Genomic DNA, 27,046 nt, shown 5'->3' on the forward strand with positions numbered 1-27,046 from the left:
GAGACGATGCGACAGTTTAGGTTAGTGAGAACTAGACTCCTCTATTTTCATGTGGATGACGATCTGATGACTTTGTGTCACCTTCTGGGAAGACATAGGGCCGAAATTTGTGCTAAGAGTAGTAGTAGTGAGGTAATCAGCACACAGTGTGATCGTGCCGAAAATCTGCCAGCTACTCTGGGGATCACAGATGAGCAACTGAATGTGGAAATCCAGAAGTTGCAGTGTAATATCTTCAGCAATAGATTCGGCACTGGGATTGCTTGCAACTGTGTGAGTTTTGAGTATATGCCCAGCAGCTCTGCGTTAAAAGTTATTGAGATTTTAGGATAATGTGTTCAGGAGTGAGTGAACCTTAACAGTGTGATAAAGTGATAGTTGGCTCTGGAAATATAATTTTACAGATGTTAGGCTCTTTTCCCTCTGGAAAAAAAATGTTAGCGTTGGGGAATTTATTGTCCACTTTACCTATCGTTGCTTCCCAGGCTTTATTTTGCATTCCACATATCATTTAAATCTAATTGATAATTGCTGCTTCATATAACCTGATTCAGATGCTGTAGCTAGGAGTGTGCTGCCCTCATATCATGAGATAGAAGATGGTGAGAGGCTGGTAAAATATGATGGGTTCATATCAAGCTGGTCAATCCAAAACTGACCAAACCTCACACTTATAGTTGGCACATGGCTCAGACTTACACTGAATGGTGACCAGCAGTTTCTTAAGCAAAAACATCACAGTGATTTTTCCAGGGAATGAGATTTTGCAAGGTGGGGCGGGTGGAGGGTGTTGCACAGTTCAATCACAGGAGTGCCAGTCATTTTTTAAAAAATTATTCACAGCGTGAGTGTATCATTGGCTACATCAACATCTATTGCACATCCAGGAGAGGAGTTAAGTGTCAACTACATTGCTGTGGGTCTGGAGTCAAGTGTAGGCCAGACCAGGTAAGGATGGCAGTTTCCTTCCCCAAGGGGCATTCGTCAACCAAATGGATTTTTACTGACAATGGATTCACGGTCGTCATTAGACACCTAATTCCAGATTTTTATTGAATTCCAACTTCACCATCTGCCATGGCAGGATTCATAGAAGTCCCCAGAATATTACCTGGATCTTTGGATTTACAGTCCAGCGATAATAGCACCAGGCCTTGGCATCCTTGGGTTGCAAACTTGTGTTGCCAGAAGCAAAGCAGTAAGGGTGGTACAAGTCAGGAACCAGGAGGCCAAGAGAAAGGCTATCTCCCTGTGCGGCAGCGACTGGAGCAAGATTAGCTGTTTCAGACACTTCTTGCTGTGACGCCTTCATTTGCTTCCATCTCCATGGGTGCACAGCATTCGGAGCTCAAATCTTCCAGTGGGGAGCAGAGCGAAAGCAAGGTGGGACATATGGCCACATGGAGGAGTGTGGAGCAACAAAGGAATCCCTAGCGATTTGTGGAAGTGATGGAGCATGGATGAGGGTAGCACCTGAAAGTCAAAGTAAACATTACCCAGTTGACATGGTGTAGAAACAGAGCCTCAGGTTGATGGAAATGTCTGACCCTCAATCTCTCTGACATCTCTACAGTACCACCCTCCTCAGCATTTGTACATGATCTGCATTTCTCTATGTAAGATGCCTGTGTTTTCTTACCCTCAGACTGCTTTTCCATAAATAATTCTCGCAGCAAGATCTTTGTGACTTTTAAAATACAGAAGGCACACATAACACAGTGTGTGGGTGACCCTTTCTGTTTGTTAGGTCTCCATCTTTCACAAGAACTTGCTGTATGTTATTATTTTGTTGGTTTGCATGACCTGCAGCTTGTCAATGGTGTTTATTGGAATTTTCTGCCTGTAAGCAGCTTCTAGCTGATTAACAATTGACAAAAAGAAAATGACTGGCTCGTGATATGACTTCCAGAAGTCCAAAGCCCTTCTTACTAATAAAGGGTGGTGTTTAAGCTGATTCCAATCATCTTGATTTGCTGTTTGACATGTTAAGTCTGGAGATAGCTATTCTAGTTCAATGAGAGACCATGATAATCCAGCGGAAGGTCGATAGGATCCATTTACTTTCATCTTTCCCACATTGGCCTGGATTTTCTGATGAATGACACCTCTCTGGTCAAAACCAAGTGGAATAATGGTTTCAAATTTAGTGATTTATTTCATTCCTCGTTGTGCTATGGTGAAGTCGGTAGCTACATCTGTTGGTTTTACAGTGTTCCTCTTCAAAAGTATATGACTAGACGTGAAACATCTTGGAATGTGATAACAACGTGAAGGTTGCCAAATTTGCTCTTCATCGGCAGTATGTGGGCAGTAGTCTGGTGGTGCTATAGGTAGTGCCAGGTCTCTGAGCTAGAAGTCCTAGGTACAAGACCTATTCCAGAATTTGATGGACTGGAAAGCTGCATCAACAATGCAAACAAGTAGGTATGTCGAATTGTAAAATCTTTTTCAATATAAAATTCTGGAAGGCGGTAAATAAGGGAGAGATTTCCAGTCAGCCTTGTGAAAGAAATTCAAGCCTCTACCATCACTATCTGCAGTTAAATGTAATATTGACTGTTGATGAAGCAACTCAGACTCTTTGGGGGCCAGTGGGATGAACGGTGGCCTGGATCAGATTAGTACCAACAGCACGGGGTTCAATTCCCATTCAAATCAGGATGGATTCATGACTTGCTTGTTTGTGTTACTGTGGCAGAGATCATGAACAGAGAAACAGGACAGGACTGGTTTCACCTTGCTTTCCTGCTTGAATATCTGCTGAGTAATAAATAAACCTGTCTTTGGGCAGTGAAATCAAGAAGAAGGTGCATTGAGATTTAATTCATTGTTTTCCTTTTAAATCCCCATATTGACTAGATCTCAGTTTCACTTCTTTCCCTAACGATCTTCTACACTTCCTCCTTCATTTAGACCTCATTCAGACCAATTGTGACTCTTCAGATACTGAAGCAGCCTGTCTCCATATGCAACAAGACCGTAATAACAATCATTGATATGCTAATAATTGGCAAATTATATTCAGGCCGCAGAAGTTCCAGGCAGTGACCATCTCCAACAATAGAGAATCTAATCATCTTCTCTTGTGTTCAATAATATAACCATTACTGGATCTTCCACTATCGACATCCTGGGGAGTGTCATTGCCCAGAAACTAAACTCTGATGCTCTGAAGTAAAAATCATATCACACTTGAAATGTTAACTCTGCTTCTCTCTCCACAGATGCTGACAGACTTGCCGAATTTCTCCACCAATTTCTGTATTTATTCCAGCTGCATCGATACTGTGGCTACTTGAATAGGCTAGGATTTCAGTGATGAGTAACTCAAGTGCTAATCCCCAGATTCCATTCACCAGGGCAGGATTGTGGTAAAATGGTCAAATAATAACATTCAACTAGCTTGACCCTAGCCAGCAGGCAGCTTTATCCATCTTCAGCGTTAACTCCCTGTACCACTGACAGATAACCACAGCAGCGTGCACCATTTGCAAGATAGAATCATTGAATTCCTACAGTGTGCAAGCAGGCCATTCAGCCCATCAGATCCATACCAACTCTCTGAAGAATATCCCACCTAGATCCACACCCTATCCCTGTAACCCTGCATTTCCCATGGCTAATCCACCCAGCCTGCACATCATTAGGCATTGTGAGGCAATTTTAGCATGGCCAATCCACCTAACCTGCACATCTATGGACTGTGGGAGGAAACCGGAGCACCTGGAGGAAACACATGCAGACACAGGGAGAATGTGCAAACTCCACACAGACAGTTGCTCAAGTGTGGAATCAAAACCAGGTCCCTGGTGCCGTGAGGTGGTTATGCTAATGACTGAGCCACCCTGGAAGATTAAACAAGGGAACCGTAAATTACAGGCACCACCTTGATTTGAACCCAGGATCTCCCGTTTGCTAGACAGGCACATTCACCAATGAAACCACAGCACTGTGTGTAAGACCTCAACTTAGCAAGGCTCCTCCAACAGCATTCGCCAGACCATTGACTACTACCACCATGAAGTACAGGGGCAATAGATGCAAGGGATCACCACTACTTAGAAGTTGCTCTGTATGAATTTGGAACTATGTGGCTGGGTCAAAATGCTGGGACTCTATTCCTACCAAAATGGGAGCATCTGCATGAGGTGGATTGCGGGGCCTCAAGAAGGCAAATCACCTGACCTTCTCCAGAGCAATGAGAGACAAGCACAAATTCTGGCCTGACCAGTGATACTCACATCCCAAGGAACAATAAGAGAAGACTGAACCCAGTCTTCACTTTGCTAGATTTCACTGTAACCGGAGATATATTTCTGTGAGGACTTTGGACTTTTCCAGTTCCTTTTTCCTTCTTTGAGCACTTCCATGCTTATCTCCACACTATTGACTCTCATCCCAAAAACACATCCAGTTCCCTGGCAGGAAGCAAGTCCTCCAGCACTAAAGTCAACAGAGTGCTGCAGGAAAATAGTGCAACAGCATAACCTTCAAAAAGAATCGATCACTTGGAATATTGCATACAGTTCTGGTCGGCCCATTACAGGAAGGATGTGGAAGCATTGGAAAAGGTGCAGAGGAGATTTACCAGGATGTTGCCTGGTCTGGAGAGAAGATCTTGTGAGGAAAGGTTGAGGGACTTGGGTCTGTTCTCATTGGACAGAAGAAGGCTAAGAGGGGATTTAATAGAGACATGTAAGATGATCAGAGGATTAGACAGTGAGAGTCTTTTTCCTAGGATGATGGTGTAAGCTTGTACAAGGGGGCATAGCTGCAAATTGAGGAGTGATAGATTTAAGATAGATGTCAGAGGCATTTGCTCAGAGAGTGGTAAGGGTGTGGAATGCCCTGCCTGCCAATGTAGTTAACTCAGCCAGATTAGGGGCATTTAAACAGTCCTTGGATAAGCATATGGATGATGATGGGATAGTGTAGGGGGATGGGCTTAGATTAGTTCACAGGTCAGCGCAACATCGAGGGCCGAAGGGCCTGTTCTGCGCTGTATTGTTCTATGTTCTATGTGCTATGGCTGTTCTTGTTACATTGCTATGGCAATCGTTTGAAATAGACTGATACAGAAGTGCGAACCAAGGAAATTATGCTCGACCTTGATTACCTTTCAGCTGGCAAACTGAACTCAATACAGGGCACCACACATTAGGAAGGATGTGGCATCAGAGAGGTATTGCAGGAGGATTAGGACCCAGAGGATATAGGTTTAAGATAACTGCCAGAAGAACAAGAGGTGAAATGAGAATTTCATTTTACACAGTGTTGTTATAAATTGGAAAAAAATTGCCTCAAAGGCCAGTCTAAGTAAATTCATTCAGAAGGGAATTGGAAGGCAAAAATAATTGCATGGCTAACAAGAAGGAAGCGAATCCTGGGGCAAATTGGATAGTTGCTTTAAAGAAAACAACAAAAACGGAGTGCCCTGAAAAGCCTCTGTCTACTCTGCAATTATGTCATTTGAAGATTCTGTGAAATTCTGAGTGTACATTTTCAGTTAATAAGTGCCTGATGAAGCTGACACACCTTAAAAATGGGAGCAAACTGTTCCATGATCAGTTCAGTGCTTTCCTATCTGATGTGATCAAGGCATCAAGCAAACAGCTACCACTCATTGTTACTACTAAGTGTTGCATCCTGGTCCCATTATGTCACTGCACAATCACATAACATAGCTGGGAAATGGCCAAATTCTTTTAAAAAAAGAAAGAACATGTTTCTTTCTCTCATGCGAAGTGTACCTCAGCTTGAATGACTAATTTGCTCTGCAAAGTTGACAACAATGAAGGTGATTTTATTTTGAGGATATGATCATATATTTTTGGAAGGTACATAATTCTTTAAAGCTTGTATCACAGCTGGACAGGATGGTTAACAAGGCAATTAGCTCACTTGCCTTCATTGCTCAGACCTGCAAATGTAGAAGTTGGGACGACATGTTGAGGTTGAGGCCTCTTCTGGAGTACTGTGTCCAGTTCTGGTTACCGTGTTATGAGGAAGGATATTCTGGATGTGAGTTTGCTCGCTGAGCTGGAAGGTTAGTTTTCAGACGTTTCGTCACCATTCTAGGTAACATCATCAGCGAGCCTCCGGTGAAGCGCTGGTGTTATGTCCCGCTTTGTATTTATCTGTTTAGGTTTCCTTGGGTTGGTGATGTCATTTCCTGCGTTGGTGATGTCATTTCCTGTTCTTTTTCTCAGAGGATGGTAGATTGGCTCCAAATCAATGTGTTTGTTGATGGAATTCCGGTTGGAATGCCATGCCTCTAGGAATTCTTGTGCGTGTCTCTGTTTGGCTTGTCCTAGGATGGATGTGTTGTCCCCATCAAAGTGGTGTCCTTCCTCATGTGAAACAAGAGAGACTTCCAAAAAATGAAACCAGATGGATCCAACACACCACGCTTCTATGGACTACCAAAAATTCACAAACCAGGAGCCCCCCTCAGACCCATAGTCTCGCTACCTGAAACACCAACCTACAGATTAGCCAAGGAACTACACCAAAGACTAAAACACCCAGTAGAAGACTCACGCCACTCCATTTGCTCCACCCAAGAATTCCTGAACACCATCAAAGACGTCAAGATAGAAGAAGATGAAATAATGTTCTCCTTTGACGTAACAGCCCTGTTCACATTCATCAACATCAACCTGGCCAAAGAAACACTGACTACACTATTAGAAGAACCAAAGACACATACACCAGACACCACCAACCTCATCAGCAAGGACAACATCATCAAGCTAGTGGACCTATGCCTCACCACCCACTTCACTTTCAATAACAAAACCTACAGACAAACCAACAGTACACCCATGGGATCTCCGATATCAGGGTCCTTAGCAGAGGCAGTAATGCAGAGACTCGAACAAACAGCTCTGCCAATCATCCAACCCAAACTTTGGGTCCGCTATGTGGATGTCACCTTTGTCATCACTAAACAAAACAAATTAGAGGAAACATTCAAGACCATCAATAATACCCTTTACTGGCATAACATTCACAAAAGAGGAGGAAAACAACAACAAACTGCCATTCCTCGATGTCACAGTAGAGCGAACAGTCAATGGGGAACTTCAAACCAGCGTCTACAGGAAAACAACACATACGGACCAAATACTGAACTACAGGAGCAACCATCCCAACACCCACAAACGAAGCTGCATTAGAACATTATTCCAACGAGCCACCACACACTGCAGCACAGAGGAACTACAAAGAGCAGAAGAAAGTCACCTATACAGCGTATTCAAAAAGAACGGGTACCCAATGAACACAGTCCGCCGATTTCTCAGCAACAAACCAAAAGAAATAGACAAAACAGGCCCAGAAACCATAACCACTCTCCCCTACATCAAAGACATTTCCGAAATGACTGCCAGACTACTCGGACCTCTTGGCATCAGGGTAGCCCACAAACCCACCAACACACTAAAACAGCAGCTAGTGAACTTAAAAGACCCTATACAGACAACAAGCAAAACAAACGTCATCTACAAAATACCTTGCAGGAAGGATATTATTAAGTAAGGGTTCAGAAGAGGTTTACCAGGACATGGCTGGGAGTAGAAGTTTGAGTTATAAAGACAGGTGGATAGGCTGGGGCTTTATTCACTGGACTAATCGAGGTTAAGGGGCATTGATAAAATGAATGGCAGATGTCTTCTCCATTAGTGGGGAATTTCAAGACTAAAGTGCATTTTTCAAGATGAGAGGAGAAAGAGTTAACAAAAACATGATGGGAAACTTTCTTACACTGAGAGTGGTTCATGCGTGGTATGAACTTCCAGAGGAAGTGGTGGATGTGGGCACTATTACAATATTTAAAAGATATTCAGATAAGTACACAAATAAGAAATGTTTGAAGGAGTATGGACCACGCGCAGCAGGTAGGGCTAATTTAGCTTGGGAACATGGCCAGCACAAGTCTGTTTCCGTGCTGTCTTACTCTATGACTCTATAAATCTATTCTGCAAAGACAAAACAAAAAATCCTACAATCCCAGCTCTTCTCCTTTGAGCAATTGGTCAAGTCACCCCGAAGAGATTCCACTTCCTTCAAGCTGCTTCCTTTCATTCCGCTTTTCCTGTCCCATGGCATCCATATTGATTAATCTCTTTAATGTCAAATCCTAAATATTTGGCATCTGTGCCGAACTCAAAAAAAGCAAAATCACATCATGAAATTGTTGTTAATTTTATTCGGTCAAAGTATTTCAGAGCTTGAGGAGCTGCCATAACAGAGGAGGGCTGAGCGACTGGTCATTTCCTCACAGGAGGTTCTGTAAATATTGGAACAAGCACATACTGGGAGAGGCAGAATGTTAGGAAGTAAAGGGCCAATTGAAGGTTGACCATTAAACTTCTCATAAATATTTATTCTTTTTATCTGCTCATGCACGATCGTCCATCAAAAAGTAAACAATGGCATAAAAGACCCAATTCAATGCTACTTTATTGGTGCCTGAAACAGAGGTGAGCTCCATCTTTCGCACCAGCAGGTAGTGTAAGCAGCAGGAGAATTGTTGATCCCCTGAGACAGACCTAACCATTGGAATTTCTAAGCAGCCAGTTTCGTTGAGTCCAAGTTGTTGTTGCCTTTGATATCTGGGCCAGAACCTTTCGATTCAACAAACAGAACCTTTAGGCTTAAACACAAGGAATTTGTCTATCCACCTTTAAAGCATTAAAAGCCAGGTTTGTGAAAAACACTTAATTTCAATGTTTATATGTAATCAAGCGCAAGCCCATTTTCAAGTCCAGCTCACAAAATAACTACACCGCTGCTTCTGGATGAACTTCTCAATAGACATGACTGAGTCAACTGAGTCAGATATGAATTTCTTTTTCTTGAAGGGTGCCACTGCACGTCAAGCTTGGCTGACCAGAAGATTCTTCCACTATTACCGTCCAGTCGTAATCAACATGTTTGGCCACATTATAAATGCACCTCCTATGGGCATTGAATCATTGAGATGTACTTGAACTTTGACCTTCTTGATCAAACTCTGGCACGGTGCCACTGAGACTCAAGAGATCTCTATTTCAATATGAATGTCTGACCTGTATTCACCGAGAGGCTGGTGGGAGGGGTTGTGAACCAAGTACAATATCTATGACACCCGAGCAGCCTAATCTCCTGGAGAGAATGGTAAGAGAAAGGAGAATCCTGGGTTCACAAAAGAACAGTCTTGCCTATTGAAGCAGAAACTGTCATCCTGGGCTTGAACTGCACTCTGACTTGGAGCATCCCATATTACAACCCCGACTATTACTTTTCACTGTTGTTTATTCCAGGAGGTGATCATCACTCAGGTTCAGTCCTATGGGCTGCAAGCCTTTAACATCAATTCTCCGATCAGACAATTCAGAATCACCTAACGATTAGCACGAAATTCATGCAAGTTCCGAAAAATGCAAATTAAAGAACAAACACAAAGGTGCTTGTTCTGTGCCTCATTTCTTACAGAGAATGACCTGACCTCAGAACATTTTCTTCTTGTTTACAAACAAAATAATTCAGACTTTTCAGATCAGCGAAAGGCACGTTCTGAACCATGGCTGTCATTTTATGAAGTGATCCATGTTGCATGTAACAAGGTAAACGCAATTAAAACCATTTTTTTTTCCATTCATTTTTGTGGAATGTGGGTCTAGCTGGCTGGCCAGCATTTCTTGCCCATTCCTAGTTGCCCTTGAGAAAGTGGTGGTGAGCTGCCTTCTTGAACCACTGCATTCTTCCTGCTGTGGGTTGATCCACAATTCTATTAGGGTTTGCAATGTAAATCATGTGAGGTGGAAAAGGAAGACATTTGTGTTCAGTTCCAATGTGTTTTTCACCCGGGTTCAGCTGGCCTATCACTTAGCACAGTTCCATTGTGGGCTTCCTTCCAGATAGCTGAGATGGCTCTCGCTTGGCTGACCACCTTGGAGTGGGCTGACCAGGACTGTGCCATGACCTCTGCTCGCCTTTGGTGAAAAGATATCACCCTGTCCAACCTCTATTTCACCCCATCCAGCAGGACCTCCAGGCCTCTACCTATAGAACTGGGGTGGTGAGATCACATTGTTCGTCCTGCTTGGGGGCAAAGGTGGGGAAGTGTGCAGGGCATCTCAGGGCTGACAAAGATTGGCCAGAGCTTGTGTGACAGCCAACCTTTTAAAGATTGCGCCAGAGATGCCCCATCAATTCTGCGAGAGAACCTCCAAAAAAACACACCAAAACTTGCACTGAGCTTAAATAAGAATGTTAAGAATTTGCTTACTGACTCTGTGTGCAATGTTACAAGTGAATTCCACAAAACAGCTTAAGGTTGTTCTTTCAAGGAGGAGGCTCCCAAACCATTAAAATTCTAATCCGGACTTTTTGGAAGTATGACAGACTGGGTTGAGTTTGTGAAGGCTGCCTGATCTCCTCGGCAACAGTTCGTCAAATGTCATTTTCAAAGACATTCCGATGGTCAGGGAGTCCTTGCTATACAATGGGTTGGAGTTGTATGTCGTGATCCAGTGAAAGCTGAGATGTAGCAGAGGAATTGCCCAGGACGTCGAAGAGCCCAATGGACAATTCACTTATGCCTGGTGCGCTCTCTGTCCTGCACCCCATCTGCTGGTCCTGATAACCCCCACCCAGCCTACAGGCCCTATTATACCTAATCCCTGTCTCTGCCAACCCTGACATATTCAGCATTCCCACTGCTAACCTATTAAAGCATGCCGTCGGTGACTCATTTTTCTCATCTTACACCCTGTTTTACTTGGCACCCTGGAACCTTACTCATCTGGTACCCTACCATGGCACCCCACTTAAACAACATTGTTACCCATCCAGCACTCCATGGATAGCACCTTACTAAATAAAAGAGTTTTATTTTAATAGAAAAAAAACTGCAGAGAGCTGCAACACAAAGGGATTTGGAGGCACTCGGACACAAAACATGGAAAGCTAGCACAAAGGTACAGCAGATAATCAGGAAGGTTAATAGAAAGTAGGCTCCTATTTCAAGGGAGTTCAATTACGGAAGTCTTACTTCAACTGTAAAAGGTGCTAATGAGGCCACATCTGGAATACCGAGCAGTTTTAATCCCCTCATTTAAGAAAGGCTATTATTTCATTGGAGGTAGTTCAGAGGGGGTTCACTCGGATGATTCCTGGAATGGAGGAACCGCCGTAGGAGCAAAGATTAAATGTTTTTGGAGTCTATTCATTGGTGTTAGAAGAATGAGTTGTGATGTCATTGAAACATTTTGGATTCTTAAGGGACTCTAAGGGTAAATGCTGAAAGTTTCCCCTCATCGGAGAGTCTCAGACCAGAGGGAATAGTCTCAGAATAAAAAGGTGCCAATTTAAGACTGAGGTAAGGAGGAATTTCCTCTCTCAGAGTGTTGTCAGTCTTTGGAATTCCTTGCCGCAGAGAGATATGGAAGCTGAGTCCTTGTGTACATTTAAGCCTGAGACAGATAGATTCTTGATCGTTAGGAGAATCAAGAGTTGTGGGGAAAGGGCTGAAAAGTGGACACAAGGAATGTCAGGCCAGGCATGATCCTATTGAATGGTAGAGCAGGCTCGAGGAGCTGAGTGACCTACTACTGTTCCTATTTCTTATGGTCTTACCTGCCATCCTGGCACCCTAACCCTGTAACCCACTGCTAGCCTATTTCCAAACGTATCCTTTTGTAGGAGCTGGCAAAATGATTGGCTGCGGTGCTGGGCATTTAAGTCACAGAACAGAGCTTACTGCAAAAAAGGGGGATTGTTTGAATTCCTCCAAGTATCCTACATCACGTTGAATCTGCTAGAATTCAGGGAATCTCTGCACTTCTGAAGCAGCCATGTTTAGATTTTCCTGCTAGAAATGTGGAGTGCTGCCTTTATGAGCAGAGAGGTGGTCTGTCTGTGACTGGCACTTCTCAGAATATCAGCCCACAGTTGTTTTGAAAAATTGTCCTCTTCATGCCTGTTGTCATGACAGCAAGAATGGTTTTACAGTAATGTGGCAAAGAGGGAGCATAATTATAAGCATATATTTGCCCAGAGCTGAAGGAGTAATATTTTCATCCTCCGTGCATGCCTGCTGCAAACCAGAGAAGGAAAATACAGAAGCAAAATCGCAAAGCCGAAAGCAGATGGCCGCTGGATGGGCTTGAGGTCCTGACTGCATCAGTTCATCATCACAATGAGGAGACAGTGAATCAGTCTCCCCCAGGAAATCGTTTATCTATTTATGTACAAACTATCATGTTATTAACAATAAGTTGGGTTTGTAGCATGTCAGGCAGGGCGTGGCTTCACTTCCATCGTAATGATGGAGGGGAAATGATGCAATGTGTCTTGTGACCCAGACTTAGTCTCAGCTTGTTTTGACGAAGGTACCAACTGAGAAATGTCTACAAATTCTCCACCTGTGTAATACCACTACCGATTTCTCAAATCCTTAACAGATGTAATTTGTAGACATTTTTGAGTCTAACCACAGCACCAGTGACCCAGGTTCGATTCCATCCTCGGGCAACTGTTTGTATAAGTTTGGACCTTCTCCCTGTGTCTGTGTAGGTTTCCTTTGGGCGCTCTAGTTTCCTTCTACAGTCCAAAGATATGCAGGCTCGGTGGATTGGCCATGCTAAATTGTCTGTAGTGTTCAGGGATGTGTAGATTGGGTGTGTTATAGGGGGATGGGTCTGGGTGGGATGCTCTGAGGACCAGTGTGGACTTGTTGGGCCGAAGGGTCTGTTCCCACACTGTGCGGATTCTATGATTCTATATATATTTTTGTGTTAACCTTCTCCTTGATTAAAACTGAAATAACTCCAGAAAGGCTGATATTCTGCCACCAAGTCACCCTTTATTTACACGAGGAGAATCCTTGGCACTGATCCAGCTCCCTCTGAGTCAGCTCAAAGAAAGAACAGAAGCTCTGACACTCCTGTTTATGTCTTTCAATCAGGACTCCCTGGCTGGACCAGATTAACAGCCCCAGTCAGGGAACTCATGTTCTATGAGTTCCACCTGACTAACCTCATTACAATCACAGCAAAAACTTGGCGCTTCGGTTCTGATGAAACATCATTGACCTGAATTATTGGATTGTTGGGATGAATTTTCCCTTTTTTGAAAATGTGGGCAAGAGATTGTTAGGTGCTGATGAACAGGACCATCCCTGCCAGCTGAAAAAACCCACTATATTGCCAGCCAATTGGCTCATTAGGAGCGAACACACGAGGGTTCTCTAGATTGAGGTTCTCTGGAAATCTCAAAACGGACATCCCAGGTCACCAGACACAGCTGCCTAAGTTAACAATAACTTGGGTTTGTTGCATGTCAGCCAGGGTGTGAATTCACTTCCATCTCAATGATGGGGGGGAAATGATGCAATGTGTCATGTGACCCAGACTTAGTCTCAGCTACGAAGCCTTAAAGAGTGCTTCTGGAGGCTGACCCCTGAAGGAATCCAATGTTCTGAAGATAAGCACTTTTTATATTCTGCTCATGAGTTGGGACTTGCAGTGAGTCCGGCCAGGGTGTTGGCTTTTAGAGGCTTTGCTGTGTTTCCTATTGCTGTCAGAATGGGGCAATTGGTGGATGTGCCCAATCCCCAACACACACACACACACACATGCACGCATGCATGCACACACATATACACACACACAGATACACATACACACACACACACACACACACACACACACACACACACACACACAGGCACACACACACATACACACACACACACACACACACACACACACACACACACATGGACACACATGGACACACTTGCCACACACACATATACACACACTCACACATATACACACACACAGATACACAAACGCACACACACACACACTCACGCATACGCACACAAACAGATACACACACATACGCACACACACACACACAGATACACACACAGATACACACACATATGCACACACACACAAACACGCACACACATATATACACACATGCACACACATATACGCACACACCTACACATACACACTCATACACTCACACACAGACACACATGCACACATACACACACGCACACAGACACACAGACATACAAGACACACATGCATATGCACAAGTATGCTCACACACACACACCAACACATACACATATATGCACACATATAGACACAGAGAAGCACACACACAGACACACAGAAACACACACACGTACATTCACATATGCATGCACATACACACAGGTGCGCACACACGCATTTGCACACACAGGGACACATATATGTGCACACAGACAGATACATGCACACACTGATACATATAAGTATACACATGGACAGACACACAAACATTTATGCACATGTACACACACACGCGCGGTTATGCCTCTCTCCCAGTAGGAAACTAGCAGCATTTCTTACCCAAGGGAAGGTAGGGAATCAGCAAGTGGCAGATAATAGCCCTTAAGGTAAATATTAATGGTGTATTTAAGCACCTTTATTGGTGCTGAGTTGCAAAGGCACCTCATGGATCTGAATCGTTGTGTGGTAAGAAGAGAAATGATGGGGTAGGTTGGAGAGAAGTTCCTCACAATCTGCAGTGTTGACAAAATCATGCCTATTAACTCTGACCTCTAATTGGGATAAAAGGCTCTTTTTCGGAATGGCAACCGGTGACGAGTGGTGTCCTGCAGGGTTCAGTGTTGGTGCCGCAGCTGTTCACCTTATTTATTAATGATCTGGATGAAGGGACTGGGGGCATTCTGGCGAAGTATGCCGATGATACGAAGATTGGTGGCCAGGCAGGTAGTGCTGAGCAGGTGGGGAAGCTTTAGAAAGATTTAGACAGTTTAGGAGAGCGGTCCAGGAAATGGCTCATGAAATTCAACGTGAACAAATGCGAGGTTTTGCACTTTGGAAAAAGGAATGCAGGCATGCACTATTTTCTAAACGGTGAGAAAATTCGTAAAGCAGAAGTACAAAGGGTTGGTCCAGGATTCTCTAAAAGTTAACTTGTAGATAGAATCCGTAATTAAGAAAGCGAATGTAATGTTGCCGTTTATCTCAAGAGGGTTGGAATATAAAAGCAGCGATGTGCTTCTGAGACTTTATAAAGCTCTAGTTAGGCCCCATTTAGAATACTGTGTCCAATTTTGGGCCCCACAACTCAGGAAGGACATACTGGCGCTGGAGCGTGTCCAGTGGAGATTCACACGGATGATCCCTGGAATGGTAGGTTTAACATATGATGAACGGCTAAGGATCCTGGGATTGTATTCATTAGAGTTTAGAAGGTTGAGAGGAGATCTAATAGAAACTTACAAGATAATGTATGGCTTAGAAGGGGTGGACACTGGGAAGTTGTTTCCGTTAGGCGGGGAGACTAGGACCCGTGGGCACAGCCTTAGAATTACAGGGGGTAAATTTAAAACAGAAATGAGGAGACAGTTCTTCAGCCAGAGAGTGGTGGGCTTGTAGAATTCATTGCCGCAGAGTGCAGTGGAGGCCCGGACATTAGATGCCTTCAAGGCAGAGTTCGACAAATTCTTGATCTCACAAGGAATCAAGGGCTACAGGGAGAGTGCAGGAAGTGGAGTTGAAATGCCCATGAGCCATGATTTAAATGTCGGAGTGAACGTGATGGGCCAAATGGCCTTACTTCCACTCCTATGTCTTTTGGTCTTATGGTCTCATGGACCCTTTCCACAGATCCTGCACAGGAGATTTTCTGTTCTTATTTCAGGATTCCAGCATCTGCAGTATTTTGCTTTTGCTGTGCTTTGACATTTATCCATTACTTAAAGGCAATGAGAAGAAAAACACAACACAGTGCATCCAGCCAGTTACTGATCTGTTTACAACAATTGACAAAATTGATATGAGTATCATGGGCATTCATTGTAGCAGATTCTGGGTATGATGAACTCTTAGCTATAATCAAATCATTATGTCAGAATTGGATTGCAATAGTTGCAATTTAATATGCACTGATTAAAAATTCTTTCATTGTGGAAGGCTTGATTGCAATCCCATTGTGGCTCAACAGAAATACTTTTGTCTCCAAATGAGGACACTGCAGTGTTCAAAACACCTGCAATATCTAGCTGAACATTCCAATGCAATATCGAGGAGGTGTTGTCTCTTGGATGAGACTGTTAGGTAGATGCAAAACATCCCATGCCAGTATTTATATTTCATCTTAACATGTCCATTATCGTTTTGCTGTGTGTACACCAATTGTGCTGTCAGCAAACTTCAACTTTTCACATGACAATAGTCATTGTGCTTCAACAGTACAGCTGTCGAATAGCTTTTGGTGTATCTTGAGGCTGTGGAAGATTATATAAATGCAAGTCTCTCTTGTTTTCTGACAATAAAGCAGATCACTGGCTAAATCAATAGCAAATTTGAAATACAAGCTAAAATTCTCACACTGTGCTAATGCTCAGCCAGGTTTATTCTCTTTTCGAAGCTACTCTGTCTTTTGATCAGGTAAGTCCCATCCAACGTCTTGCAATTCATCGAGCTGAATAAAACCAACCAATAGCTTTGAACTTTGTTGCAAACAGACGTCTTTTTCCACCTCTCTGTGGTAAGGTAGTATTATCTCAGTCAGTGCAATAAAGCATTTCCAAAATTTGCTACAAAATTTAAAGAAAACCTTGATGTATTTTATCTTCAAAATTGGAAACACAACCTATCTGCTCAACAACAGCTTGGCATTAGAGATACTATGCCAGAACACAATCTACAGCAGGATGATTTCCTAGCACTGGGATTTTGAATACAGCAACAAAAATTGTTTTGTAGTTGTTTGTACGATGACAATTTGCAAAAGTTTTTGAAGCAGCTTACATTGCTGTATTCTATACTTGAAAAGGGAACAGTATCAAAATTTGGCAAATGAATCCAAATCTTGAAGGCAATCATTCAGCCCATCAAGACCAATGTCATCTCATTGAACAAGCTGACCAATTAGTTGTATGATTTTCTCTTGCCCCCAGCTTTCTTCAACTTTTATTTTCTTTCCCAACTATTTACTCAATTGCCTTTTGAAAGTTATTGCTGAATCAGTAGCACAATTCCAAGTCACAACAAATCTCTTAATCACCCCTTTGCTTTTTGGTACAACTATTTCCAATACTTCTTCTAGTGTTCATTTACAGACTGAGTCTTACACTCAGTGCTGCTTTGCAGGCATTGTATTTGATGTACGCATCCATTCCATAAGGAGTGACAAAATCAATTTTTATTCCTCAGTTTTAAAGATTCATTTTCTTTTAGACTTCATTGTATGTGGGATAATGTAGATCACAAATGTCCAAAGTCTAAAGGTAGAAAATCACCTTGTGAAAGGCTTTTGATGTCACCAAAATTGAAGACTAGCCAAATGCAGAAAACCCAATGGCATGGGTTTAGCTGCTTGTTTTTAACTGGTGCAGAAGGGCCTTTTTCCATGTTGTAGCCTCTGTGACTCTATATAGGTCACGTTTGCCTGTGTAATAATAAATGGCTTTCACCATCAAACTCTCAATCAATGCTTAAATATTATTTTTATAGTGTGAATCAAAATGGAGGAGCATGTGTTTCTGTGGCTAAAGCCAAAGGTGACGCTTTCAAAATTGTTGGCAATTTATACACAGGAAGGTAAGTGTGAGCTTTGTTTTAGTGGCTAAAGTTTGAAAAATGATTTGGTTCAGCTTTTGATCCATGTCTGTTGTTCCTGTTTTAGCCCACTGCTGTCCTTCATTACACAGACAACAGAGCAGGAAGGGTTCACATTTACAGTTGGATAGAGAACTAGCATCTAATGGCTGTGCTAGTAGATGGTTCAGAGCTGAAATGCACACTAGTCATTCTCCTGCTGAGGCATGCACACTTCACATGATTGATTGGAGCACAAGAAATTTAGCAGACAGTGGATTTGCTCATTGTATGGATGTGAGTCACATCAGTGATTTTTAATAAGAAAATGGCCAGGAGTTTTGGAAGGATTTCTTTCTCATTCCCTGTGTCCTGTGATTCAAAATGCATGGCCAGATGTATTTCATTCTGCTGGAAAACAGTGAATGCAAAACTATTCATGTAACACATTCTTTGTGCCAATGTGGAGCTGATGTCTCACCAAGCTAACATCTTGACAGTGACAGTAAGATTGTCGATTTGTGACAAAAATAAGCACCAGTTTCACAATGTAGTTGCCACTAAACCTCAATCTCCCACCAACTCTGGCAGCTTTAACAAAAATCCTGTTGAATATTGGCATGTAATTGCATTGGTGCAGAGAGCTAGAGGGGTTGTAAATGCCAGCCTCTGGCACCACAGTGTTATAAACCCATCTAGCTGTGTCCCAAGATAAAATGCAGTAATAGGCAAACCCCACTATCTCTTTCACTTACTTGGAAATGTATGGGATATCTCAGAGTGATTACTTCTGAGAAATCTGGCTCAAACCTGTGAAAACATCATAATTCACAATGGTGAATCCTTATAGCCTGAAGCTTTGTTGATTATTCATTTACAAATATTTATTAGGTTTTATTTCATGTTCTGCCTAATAGGCCACCATTTTCACTTTTGCTTTTTGTGTTGCCAAATTTTCCAGTCAAAAGGCTACAAAATAGTCAAATCAAGCCGGGGAAATATCTCTCTGGAGGCACTTTTCCAACTGGCAACCTGTACAACACTGGGCAGTCCATGACTACATTTTGGAAATCACTCGATATTCAGTTTTCAAGTGACAGAAACAGTATTAAATGGTGGTTTCTGTGATAGTCATCAGTCCAATCTGCCCTGGCAGTTCTATGAGCAAGTAGCAAGTTAAAAATATGACTCCAAGTCACTGATGTGCAATGGTGCCCGCCATTACTAAATATTGTGACATAATCATTGTGTGTCTCACAGATAATGACCTGCTTTTGATTATAAAACCAAATCAGTATTATTATGGTAAGTAACAGAAATGATTCCATCTTTGGGGCAACCATACTCTTAAATTAAGTCTGACATGTTAAAAGAATCTCATATGGCATGTTGTATCTGCATCTTATTTTGGCTTGCACATGTGAATGATTTATTTTATCCCTGGAAATGGGGAGCTGGGCTGCTAAACTGGAAGTGAGCTGGTTTCTTCATTCCTGAGTTCTAAGCTCAAATGGTCGTCAGTATCCCCATGTTTACAAACAGAGAGGCCATCAATAATATCAACCATCGATAGTGTCCTATATTACTTAACCAAAATATTTTACAGTATATTACAGTCATTAGTTGGGCCAGCATCTAATGGCTTTTCATTGAGAAGATGGTGATGAACTGCCTTCTCGTGATGCATGTGTTGTAAGTACGCCTCCCGTACTGCTCAGAAGGGAGTTTCAGGACTTTGACCCAGCAACATTGGGTACACACTCTGCCACTGTGCTTCAGAGTAGCCATGCTGAAAGCATAAAGGGATGCCAATCAGCTGGGCTCCATTGCCATGATGGTGTAGAGCTTCTCAAGAGATGTTGGAGATGTACTCATCCATGGAAATGCAAAGTATTCCAGCACACTCCTGGTTTGTGCCTTGTTGATGGTGGATACGCTGTGTCAATCAATGTCTGGTAACAAACTAGGCCTATAGCCATAGGATCTTCATTCAATGTTAACACAAAGACTTTGTGGACAGACTCTGGAACACTTCAGCAGGGTCACAGACTCGAGATCTCAGTTCTGGTCGCATCATATGACCAGAGATTTTATCTACACATTTTTATGATTACAGTGATCTTTTAAAACTCTTTTGAATAAACATATTGCACACTTAGAAGCTATTGCCACCTCTGCATTGCTCTGAGACAGATTGAATATACAACACACCAGTTTATTCCACATCTGGCACTTAAACCTATTTTCACCGAGGTACAATTGCACTGAAACTTATGTTCATTGCAGAAGTGACAATGTGGGTGCAGCAGCTGCAAAGTTTAAGTAGTTGACATATTTATCCATCATCAGGTTAAGTGATTCATAGTAGAATTTATTACTCTGAAGGAACCACCGTTTTCTTGGTTTATTAAACATGTAATGCAAAATTGCTGTACTTCAAGCAAATGTTAAGACAAGGGTAGAGTTTAGAGATGCGATGTGGCAAATTACTTGCTCTATTCAATGTTATTGAAATGTTGTGGAATAGATTAATCAGAAGATCATTAGAATCATCAGTCCTATTGACAATTGCACACGTTGGTCACCATCAGATTTTTATTCAACACATTTTTTCCTAAATTGTAAAACAAAATAAGTATTGTTTCAATACTGCCACTCATACTGTCCTTATGGCTGCATTGTAACCTTGCTGCATGTCAGATTCCCATGTACTATCCATATCCTGGTAAAGTGCTTCCTACTGAATGTTTATCAGTCTGCTATCCTGGCTGACTGTGTATCATTCACCATGTCTGATTGGTTATATGCCAGTACGAACCCTCCCTATGAGTCTGGATAGTGCCTCCTACATCTAAGTGTCAGCACAGCATCCTTACTGTGTCAGTACAGTATCCATGTTTGTGTCAGTATAGAATGCCTGTCTGTGTATCCATAGCCTACTGTATGCCAGTACAGTAACCCTATATGTGTGTCAGCAGAGTAACCTTGTCTGTGACAGTTCAATGGCTTCCTACTGTCTGCATGCCAGTATAGCATCTCTGATTGTTGATGTGTCAGTATAATACCCCTGACGTTGTGATAGTACAGTTCTTCTGTCTGTGAGTCAGTCCATTTGCCCTCCCTGTGGGTCGGTACAGTACCTCTGTCCATGCACCAATACAGCTAAATACCTCTGACTGTGATTCAGTAGAGTTCCCTGTCTGTGTCAGTACACTATTCCTGTCTGTGAATAAGTGCAGATCCCCTGTGTCAATGCAGTATACATGTTTGTATCAGTCCCGTATCCCTCAGTGTCAGTAAAGTACATCTGTCTGTCAGTACAGTTCTCCTGTCTGTGCTCCCTGACTATATGTTAGTACATCAGCCCATAGTTCCCTTGTCTATATGCTCACAGCAGTAACTCTGAGTGTCAGCAACGTTTCCCTGTCTGTGTCATTACCTTCCATCCACATGCCAGTGCAATGACCTTCTATGACTGTGTGCAATATGGCACCTCTGGTTGTCTTCATGTCCATACAGTGTAAGGGTGTTAGTGCCTTTATCTGTGTGTTAGTTTAGTGTGTGGGTATGTGTAACAGTACCCCCTATCTGTGTGACAGATACAGTACCTGTTTCTGTTTGTCAGTGCACTTCCCTGGTCAGTAGGTACCCATGTAAGTATTCCAGTGGAGTACTCCCTACTCCCTATACAGAGTTCATTGGACTGAGGTCCGAAATCTGATTAAAGGAATACTGTACCATCATTGAACAAAAAGGGGCAAAAGCCTACGTGATATGAATCCTTCGCATCAGATTGTTTCACTCTCCAAGCCTTCTCAACGCTGCTAGATATTCTTCTTGATCAAACGCTGCAATTGACAGAAGTTTGATTGATGGAGATTTCAGGTGAAGAAAAATGTTGGCTGTCAAGGTGAAACGTGCGCCATTAAAATTGTTGAAAATTTCTGGACTAGCGTCTGGGACGTGGCGTTTGGTTCGCCTAATGCCCTACTGTCAATGTCCTCTAGGGTCACTTAGTTGTCCCTCGCACTTGCGACGTCTCTCCACCCTGTGCTTCACAGTCTCCGACGGGACGTCTACAAAAAACAGACGGATATGAAAAATTGAGAAGGGGTGGGGGGAAATGAGGGAAAAAGCGTCAGAGAAACCGCAGTTCAGGGGCCCGGGTTAGACACGGGTGTGCCTGCAGGTCCTGGTCGTTCCTGAAGCGGTCGCTGCCGAGGCCGAGGTGGAAGGGGACGCTGCCTCGTTTCCTGAGTCGCTGTGATCGTCCTTGTTTAGACCCTGGCTGCTGATGTGGCTCTGCAGAGCCGCAGGCGTGAGCCACTCTTTGGGGAGGCAGCTCTGCAGGAACGGGATGCACGAACTGAAGTACGCCAACCGGTTCACCCAGCGAGGGATCTCCTTCCCACACAGAATCTGGAAAACAACAAAAGCTCAGCTTCAGGGTGCAGATAATAAACCAACTGCCCCGCGCCCCGGGCATACTGCACCTGGATGAACGCTATTCTGCATCTGGACCAGCTGGCAAACATACACCAACAATAAACGCACACAAACGCCTTTCTAAAATAAATTCCTCTTAGTTAGCAATTACGTGGATTCGATCTGGATGGTTTCAGACCACTTCTCATTGGGAGCTATTCCAGAGTGACAATTCCCAGAGGTTTCAAAAAGAAGCAGCGTGTGTTAGCGGCAGCGGAGGCCGGTAACCGAGACTCTCTATTTCCGAGACCCCGGAACCCGTTTCAGTGACTCCGGCCAATATCAAGCAGCCACTGCAGGGGCAACAGAGGAGGAACACGAAGATAAACTCTATTGCAGTGAAGTCTTGCATTATATTCAGTGTTTCAAGATGACGCCAGAGCATGGTGACACTTTGCATGTAACACGTGAAAAACTACTTTTCACTGTATTGTGTGACAGTACATCTAAACCTAATCTAGTTCCTTTATGCTCAGGTGGAAACTGTGAAACACTGAGAACTTATAGAAATCCAGTGTCAGTATCTTACCAGTGCCAAGACATTAAGTATATCACAGGCCTAATGTATGAATGTTTTCCTCAGTTACTGGATTCTGATTCTTTACTCTACTCTTGTTGACATTGAGTGGTTTTTCACGTGTACAGGCATTGCACAGGGATTCTGTCACTGAAAGAAAGCCAACAACATACTATCAAATGCAAGGGTTCTTTTGTATATGTTCACACTACCTTTCTCCCCGGAGAATGGTGAACAAGTGCTGGAAAGAATTTCTTATTTGTGTCATACCATGTGGGCATCAATAGAAAGGCTTGCCTTTGTTTTGCATCCCAAATTGCCTTTGCATTGAGTGGTTTGTTGAGCTTCTGCAGAAGCCAATTAAGAATCAACTATTAGAGTCACATGTAGGCCAGATCAGGTAAGGATGGTAGAGTTCCTTCCCTGAAGGGCATTAATGAACCAGATGGGTTTTTTACAACAATGATAATAGTCATGGTCACTATTATTGAGACTAGCTTTATTTCCAGATGTATCAATTGAATTTAAATTGAATAACTTGTCATGGTGGGATTTTTAGAAAGAACTTTACCCTGAATTTTGAGGTTACAGGTCTGACAACATCACTGCCATCCCCCTTTGCAGGCTGGAGAACAAACTATTGAGCTTAATAAAAACTGAACAAACTGCTGTAAATCAAGAACAAAGACAGAAGTTGCTGGAAAAACTCTGCAGGTTTGGCAGCATCTCTGAAGAAAAACAAAATCAGAGTTAACATTTCGGGTCTGGTGATCCTTCCTCAGCACTGAGGCAAATGTTCAACGATCTCAGCAGGTGGGTCAAGCCATGAATCTGATATCTAAAGCATCAGATTCACTCCTATGTGGTCATCCAGTGAAGTGTACAGGGGTTTATTCCGATCCTGTATCACAGTTCCTATTTATGGATACCAGTGATATATCATTCCCCTAATCGCTCCACTAAAATATGAGTATATCAGCCGGTGCTTGTGACAGTTAATGACAGTGCGGAAGCCTTATTTTCTTCTTTTTCCCATGGTGGAGAGATATATACACATATACAGTATCTGAAATAAACAAGAGGAATGAGGGTTGGCTCTAGGTGTGAAGGGAGTGCAGAAGCTAAAAGCTGACAAAAGCTGCAACAGTTCATATGCAGAGTGAGAAGTAGAAATATAAAGGAAAAAAGTGTATAAAAACCCTGCAGAAACCCTCCACAATGCCACCTCTAGTTTTGCCAGTGTAGTTTTGTACAGAGTTTGTAGAAGAGTTGGGGGCAAGTGGCGGAAGGTGTACTATGAATGAGAATGTAATTGGTGATGTTGGGAGCACAGTGTAAGAGAGTTGTACTGTAATCCTATTCTGACAAATTCAGTGAGGTAAATGCATAGTATTTGAGGTATAATGTGGATACATGCGTGGTTATCCACAATGGTAGCAAAAACAGGAAGACTGATTATAATCTGGCTGGTGATAGATTGGGAAAGGGGGAGGTGCAATGCGACCTGGATGGCCCTGTTCACCATTGAGTACTGTATGCACTTTGGTCTCTGTATCTGAGGAAGGAAGTTCAGGCAATGGGCAGAGTGAAACAAAGTTTCACCAGATTGATTTCTGGGATGTCAGGACTGACTTATGAAGAGAGATTGGGTTGGTTTGGACTATGTTCACTGAATCTAGAAAAATGAGGGGGGATTCTCATAAAACTGTATATAATTCCAACAGGACTAGACAGAACGAATGCAGGAAGCAGGTTCCTGATGACTGGGTTCCCAGAACCAGGCTGACAGTCTATGGATACACAGTGGACTTTTTAGGGCTGAGCCAAAGAGAAATTCCTTTGGAATTCTCTGCCAGGGAAAGCGGTTGAGGCAAAAACATTGAATGTTTTGATCAAGGAATTAGATATAGTTCTTAGGGCTAAAGCAATCAAAATGTCTGGGGAGAAGTGGGAACAGGGTAATGAGTTGGATGATAAACCATGATCATATTGAATGGTGGAGCAGGATCGGATGGCTGAATGGCCTACTCCTCCTTTTTGGTATGCGAAACAGTTTCTATGTTCATACTGACAACCTGCTGAAGTTGTTGATCTTTTTGCAATATTACAGCCTCATTCCTGAAGTTAAGCCGCTAGCATTGATCACTTCAGTGACCTCTGCCTAGTGCCAGTGGAATTATTGTGGGAAGGTGTGAAGGTGGGGATGGGCGGAAAGGGGGGTAATTTCCCTTCTCCCTCCCATCCTAAACCAGGCCCTCCATAATAGAACTGTGGATGCTTGAAATCTGAAACTAAAACAGAAATTGATGGAGAAACTGAGCAGATCAGACAATGTTCTGAAGAAAGGTCACTGGACTCAAAATGTTAACTATTTTCCCTCCCCAGATGCTAAGTTAGGAGAATGAGTCAAATATGGCATTTGTCTCTCCAATAGGCTTGAGGGAAGACAAACTGGCAACCAGTCTTGTTTGGTCCACACGTGACTCCAGTCCACATTGGGTGATTGGCTCTTTAAGACCCTCTGAAGCAGCTGCTCAGCTTTGTTAGTGATTAGCATTCATAACTAATATCTGACAGCTAGAAAAGACATTACAAAACAAAAAGCATCCTCACACTGTAGAGAAAAATGCAATTCCCAGCTCCATCCCTTTATAGGGGGATTGAAAGCACAGTTTTCAGCCATTAGGATTTTTTTTTCAGAACATAACAATATCTGCTTCATTACATTTCATCAATTGCTTGCTTTAAATTTGCTCAGGAACTCACCCAGTCCAATAACCATTTCCACCACTTTAAACTGTAGTAGGTTCGCACAGACACAACAGCATTATTGGAGTAGAATTATAACTACAGCAGAAACTTCACTCTCGGTGTAACATTTGTTGAAGTTCGGATTTTGAGAATCCAGAGATATGACATCAAGCTCCGGGCTCCAACAGGGACCCAGGACCAGTTGAAATTTACATTCCCATTTTCCATTTAGATTGCAGTTCCTGTTTCTGCTAGATCTATGGAACAACTTATGGAACAACAGAAAGTGGCAACAATAAAGTTGTAAGTTAATTCATAAAGCATTCATTCTACAATTCAGAACTATGCCGTAGCTTTCTGCTCACTGTATTAAATCCAAGGCTTTTTTGTTAATACTGTGCAAAGTGGGAAGAGTTTGAGACAACTGTTACAAATATCTAGGCCATGGCTCATGTGTATTGAAATGTACATTTTTATTTTACAGTTGAGGTTCAAATTTTAACTGGAGAAAATGCAATGAAAGCAAACTTGAAGCCTATTACACTTAAAAGATTGGAGCCTTGTTGACTTAAGCTATTAACAGTCAGAAAGGTAACGACATGAAACAGCTGACGGGTATACTTCACTAAAGAAATGCAGATAAAGGGGAATTTTTTCATAGTATGGTATGAGTAACAGTGCAAAACTTGGAAAATTAGGATGAGAATTTAAAAATCAGAATCCCAATGTTGATGAAGTATTTACCATTCTCCCCTTTAAATAGCATCTTCAGAATCTCATTATAAAACTGTGGCTACTTTATTTCTCTGCATTGCATCTCATTAATACCTCAATGAGCCTCAGTTTTACCTGACTTCCAACTCTCTTCATTTCCTGAGAAAGTAAATGGAGCAATAAGTTGAAGTGGGTACTTGGTTGCTGTATGTCATCGATGCTTATCTTCAGCACAATGTCCCTGCAACCTCCACAGTCAATATTTTCTTTGACCCCTCATCCCCGCAAGTCGATATTGGTAAACCTCCAGCTTTGCCAAACCATCCTGCCTGTTCTCAGTGCTGCTGTTCAGATCTATACTGTGGAGCAATGGGACCCTTACCACTTGCATGCTCCTGCCAGGTTCACTTGTGCACAGGGACAAACTTGCATTGCATGCATCCGTGCAGGATACATCTTAGCTTGTTGCTTTAACGCTCACTCACTTTGTGTAGGCTTGGGGGCTGTCAGCTTCTGTACACCACACATACCCTGGGGTCTTTAGTACTCAGTTACAGGCTTTGTTTTTTGCATTGTCTTTTTTTAGCGCAGAGAGACAGACAGGTTTGCCATGGCAACAAATGCTGAACAGTGAAGGGTCGGTCATATTGCTTTATGGCACGATGACGTATCAATGTCATGCTTGCAAACACACTTCATGTGCTTCAACCAAATGGCCATGCGTGAAAGTCAGTCCTCAGTAGGGTAAAGAGAGACTACAGTCAGTTGGAAGATACCTCTGATTCTAGACCATTGGTCAGTCAAGCACTTGGTCTTACCAGGGATCCATATCCTTGCAGTTCAGGATCAGGCCATGTACAATCCTGAAGGTCAAGTGCAGTCAGCCTGAGGATTTAATATAGGTCACACTGTGGAGACAGCAGATTGGCCGTGCGCAGTGGGGCTGTCCTACCAA

General features: G+C 42.7%; 1 protein-coding gene across 2 annotated transcripts in view; it reads right to left on the reverse strand.

The window, feature by feature from the left end:
- Window positions 1–19,628: 19,628 nt before the first annotated feature.
- Window positions 19,629–27,046, reverse strand: part of LOC125455267 (deubiquitinase DESI2) — a 189,871-nt gene continuing 182,453 nt past the window's right edge. For both annotated transcript variants that reach the window (XM_048536992.2, XM_048536993.2), the window contains exon 5: window positions 19,629–22,043. In XM_048536992.2, coding sequence (XP_048392949.1) covers window positions 21,792–22,043 — 252 coding nt within the window. In that variant the 3' untranslated portion in view covers window positions 19,629–21,791. The remainder of the gene's footprint in view (window positions 22,044–27,046) is intronic.

The sequence above is a fragment of the Stegostoma tigrinum genome, chromosome 10 (assembly GCF_030684315.1).
Source record: "Stegostoma tigrinum isolate sSteTig4 chromosome 10, sSteTig4.hap1, whole genome shotgun sequence".
In the NCBI taxonomy this organism is placed as follows: domain Eukaryota; kingdom Metazoa; phylum Chordata; class Chondrichthyes; order Orectolobiformes; family Stegostomatidae; genus Stegostoma; species Stegostoma tigrinum.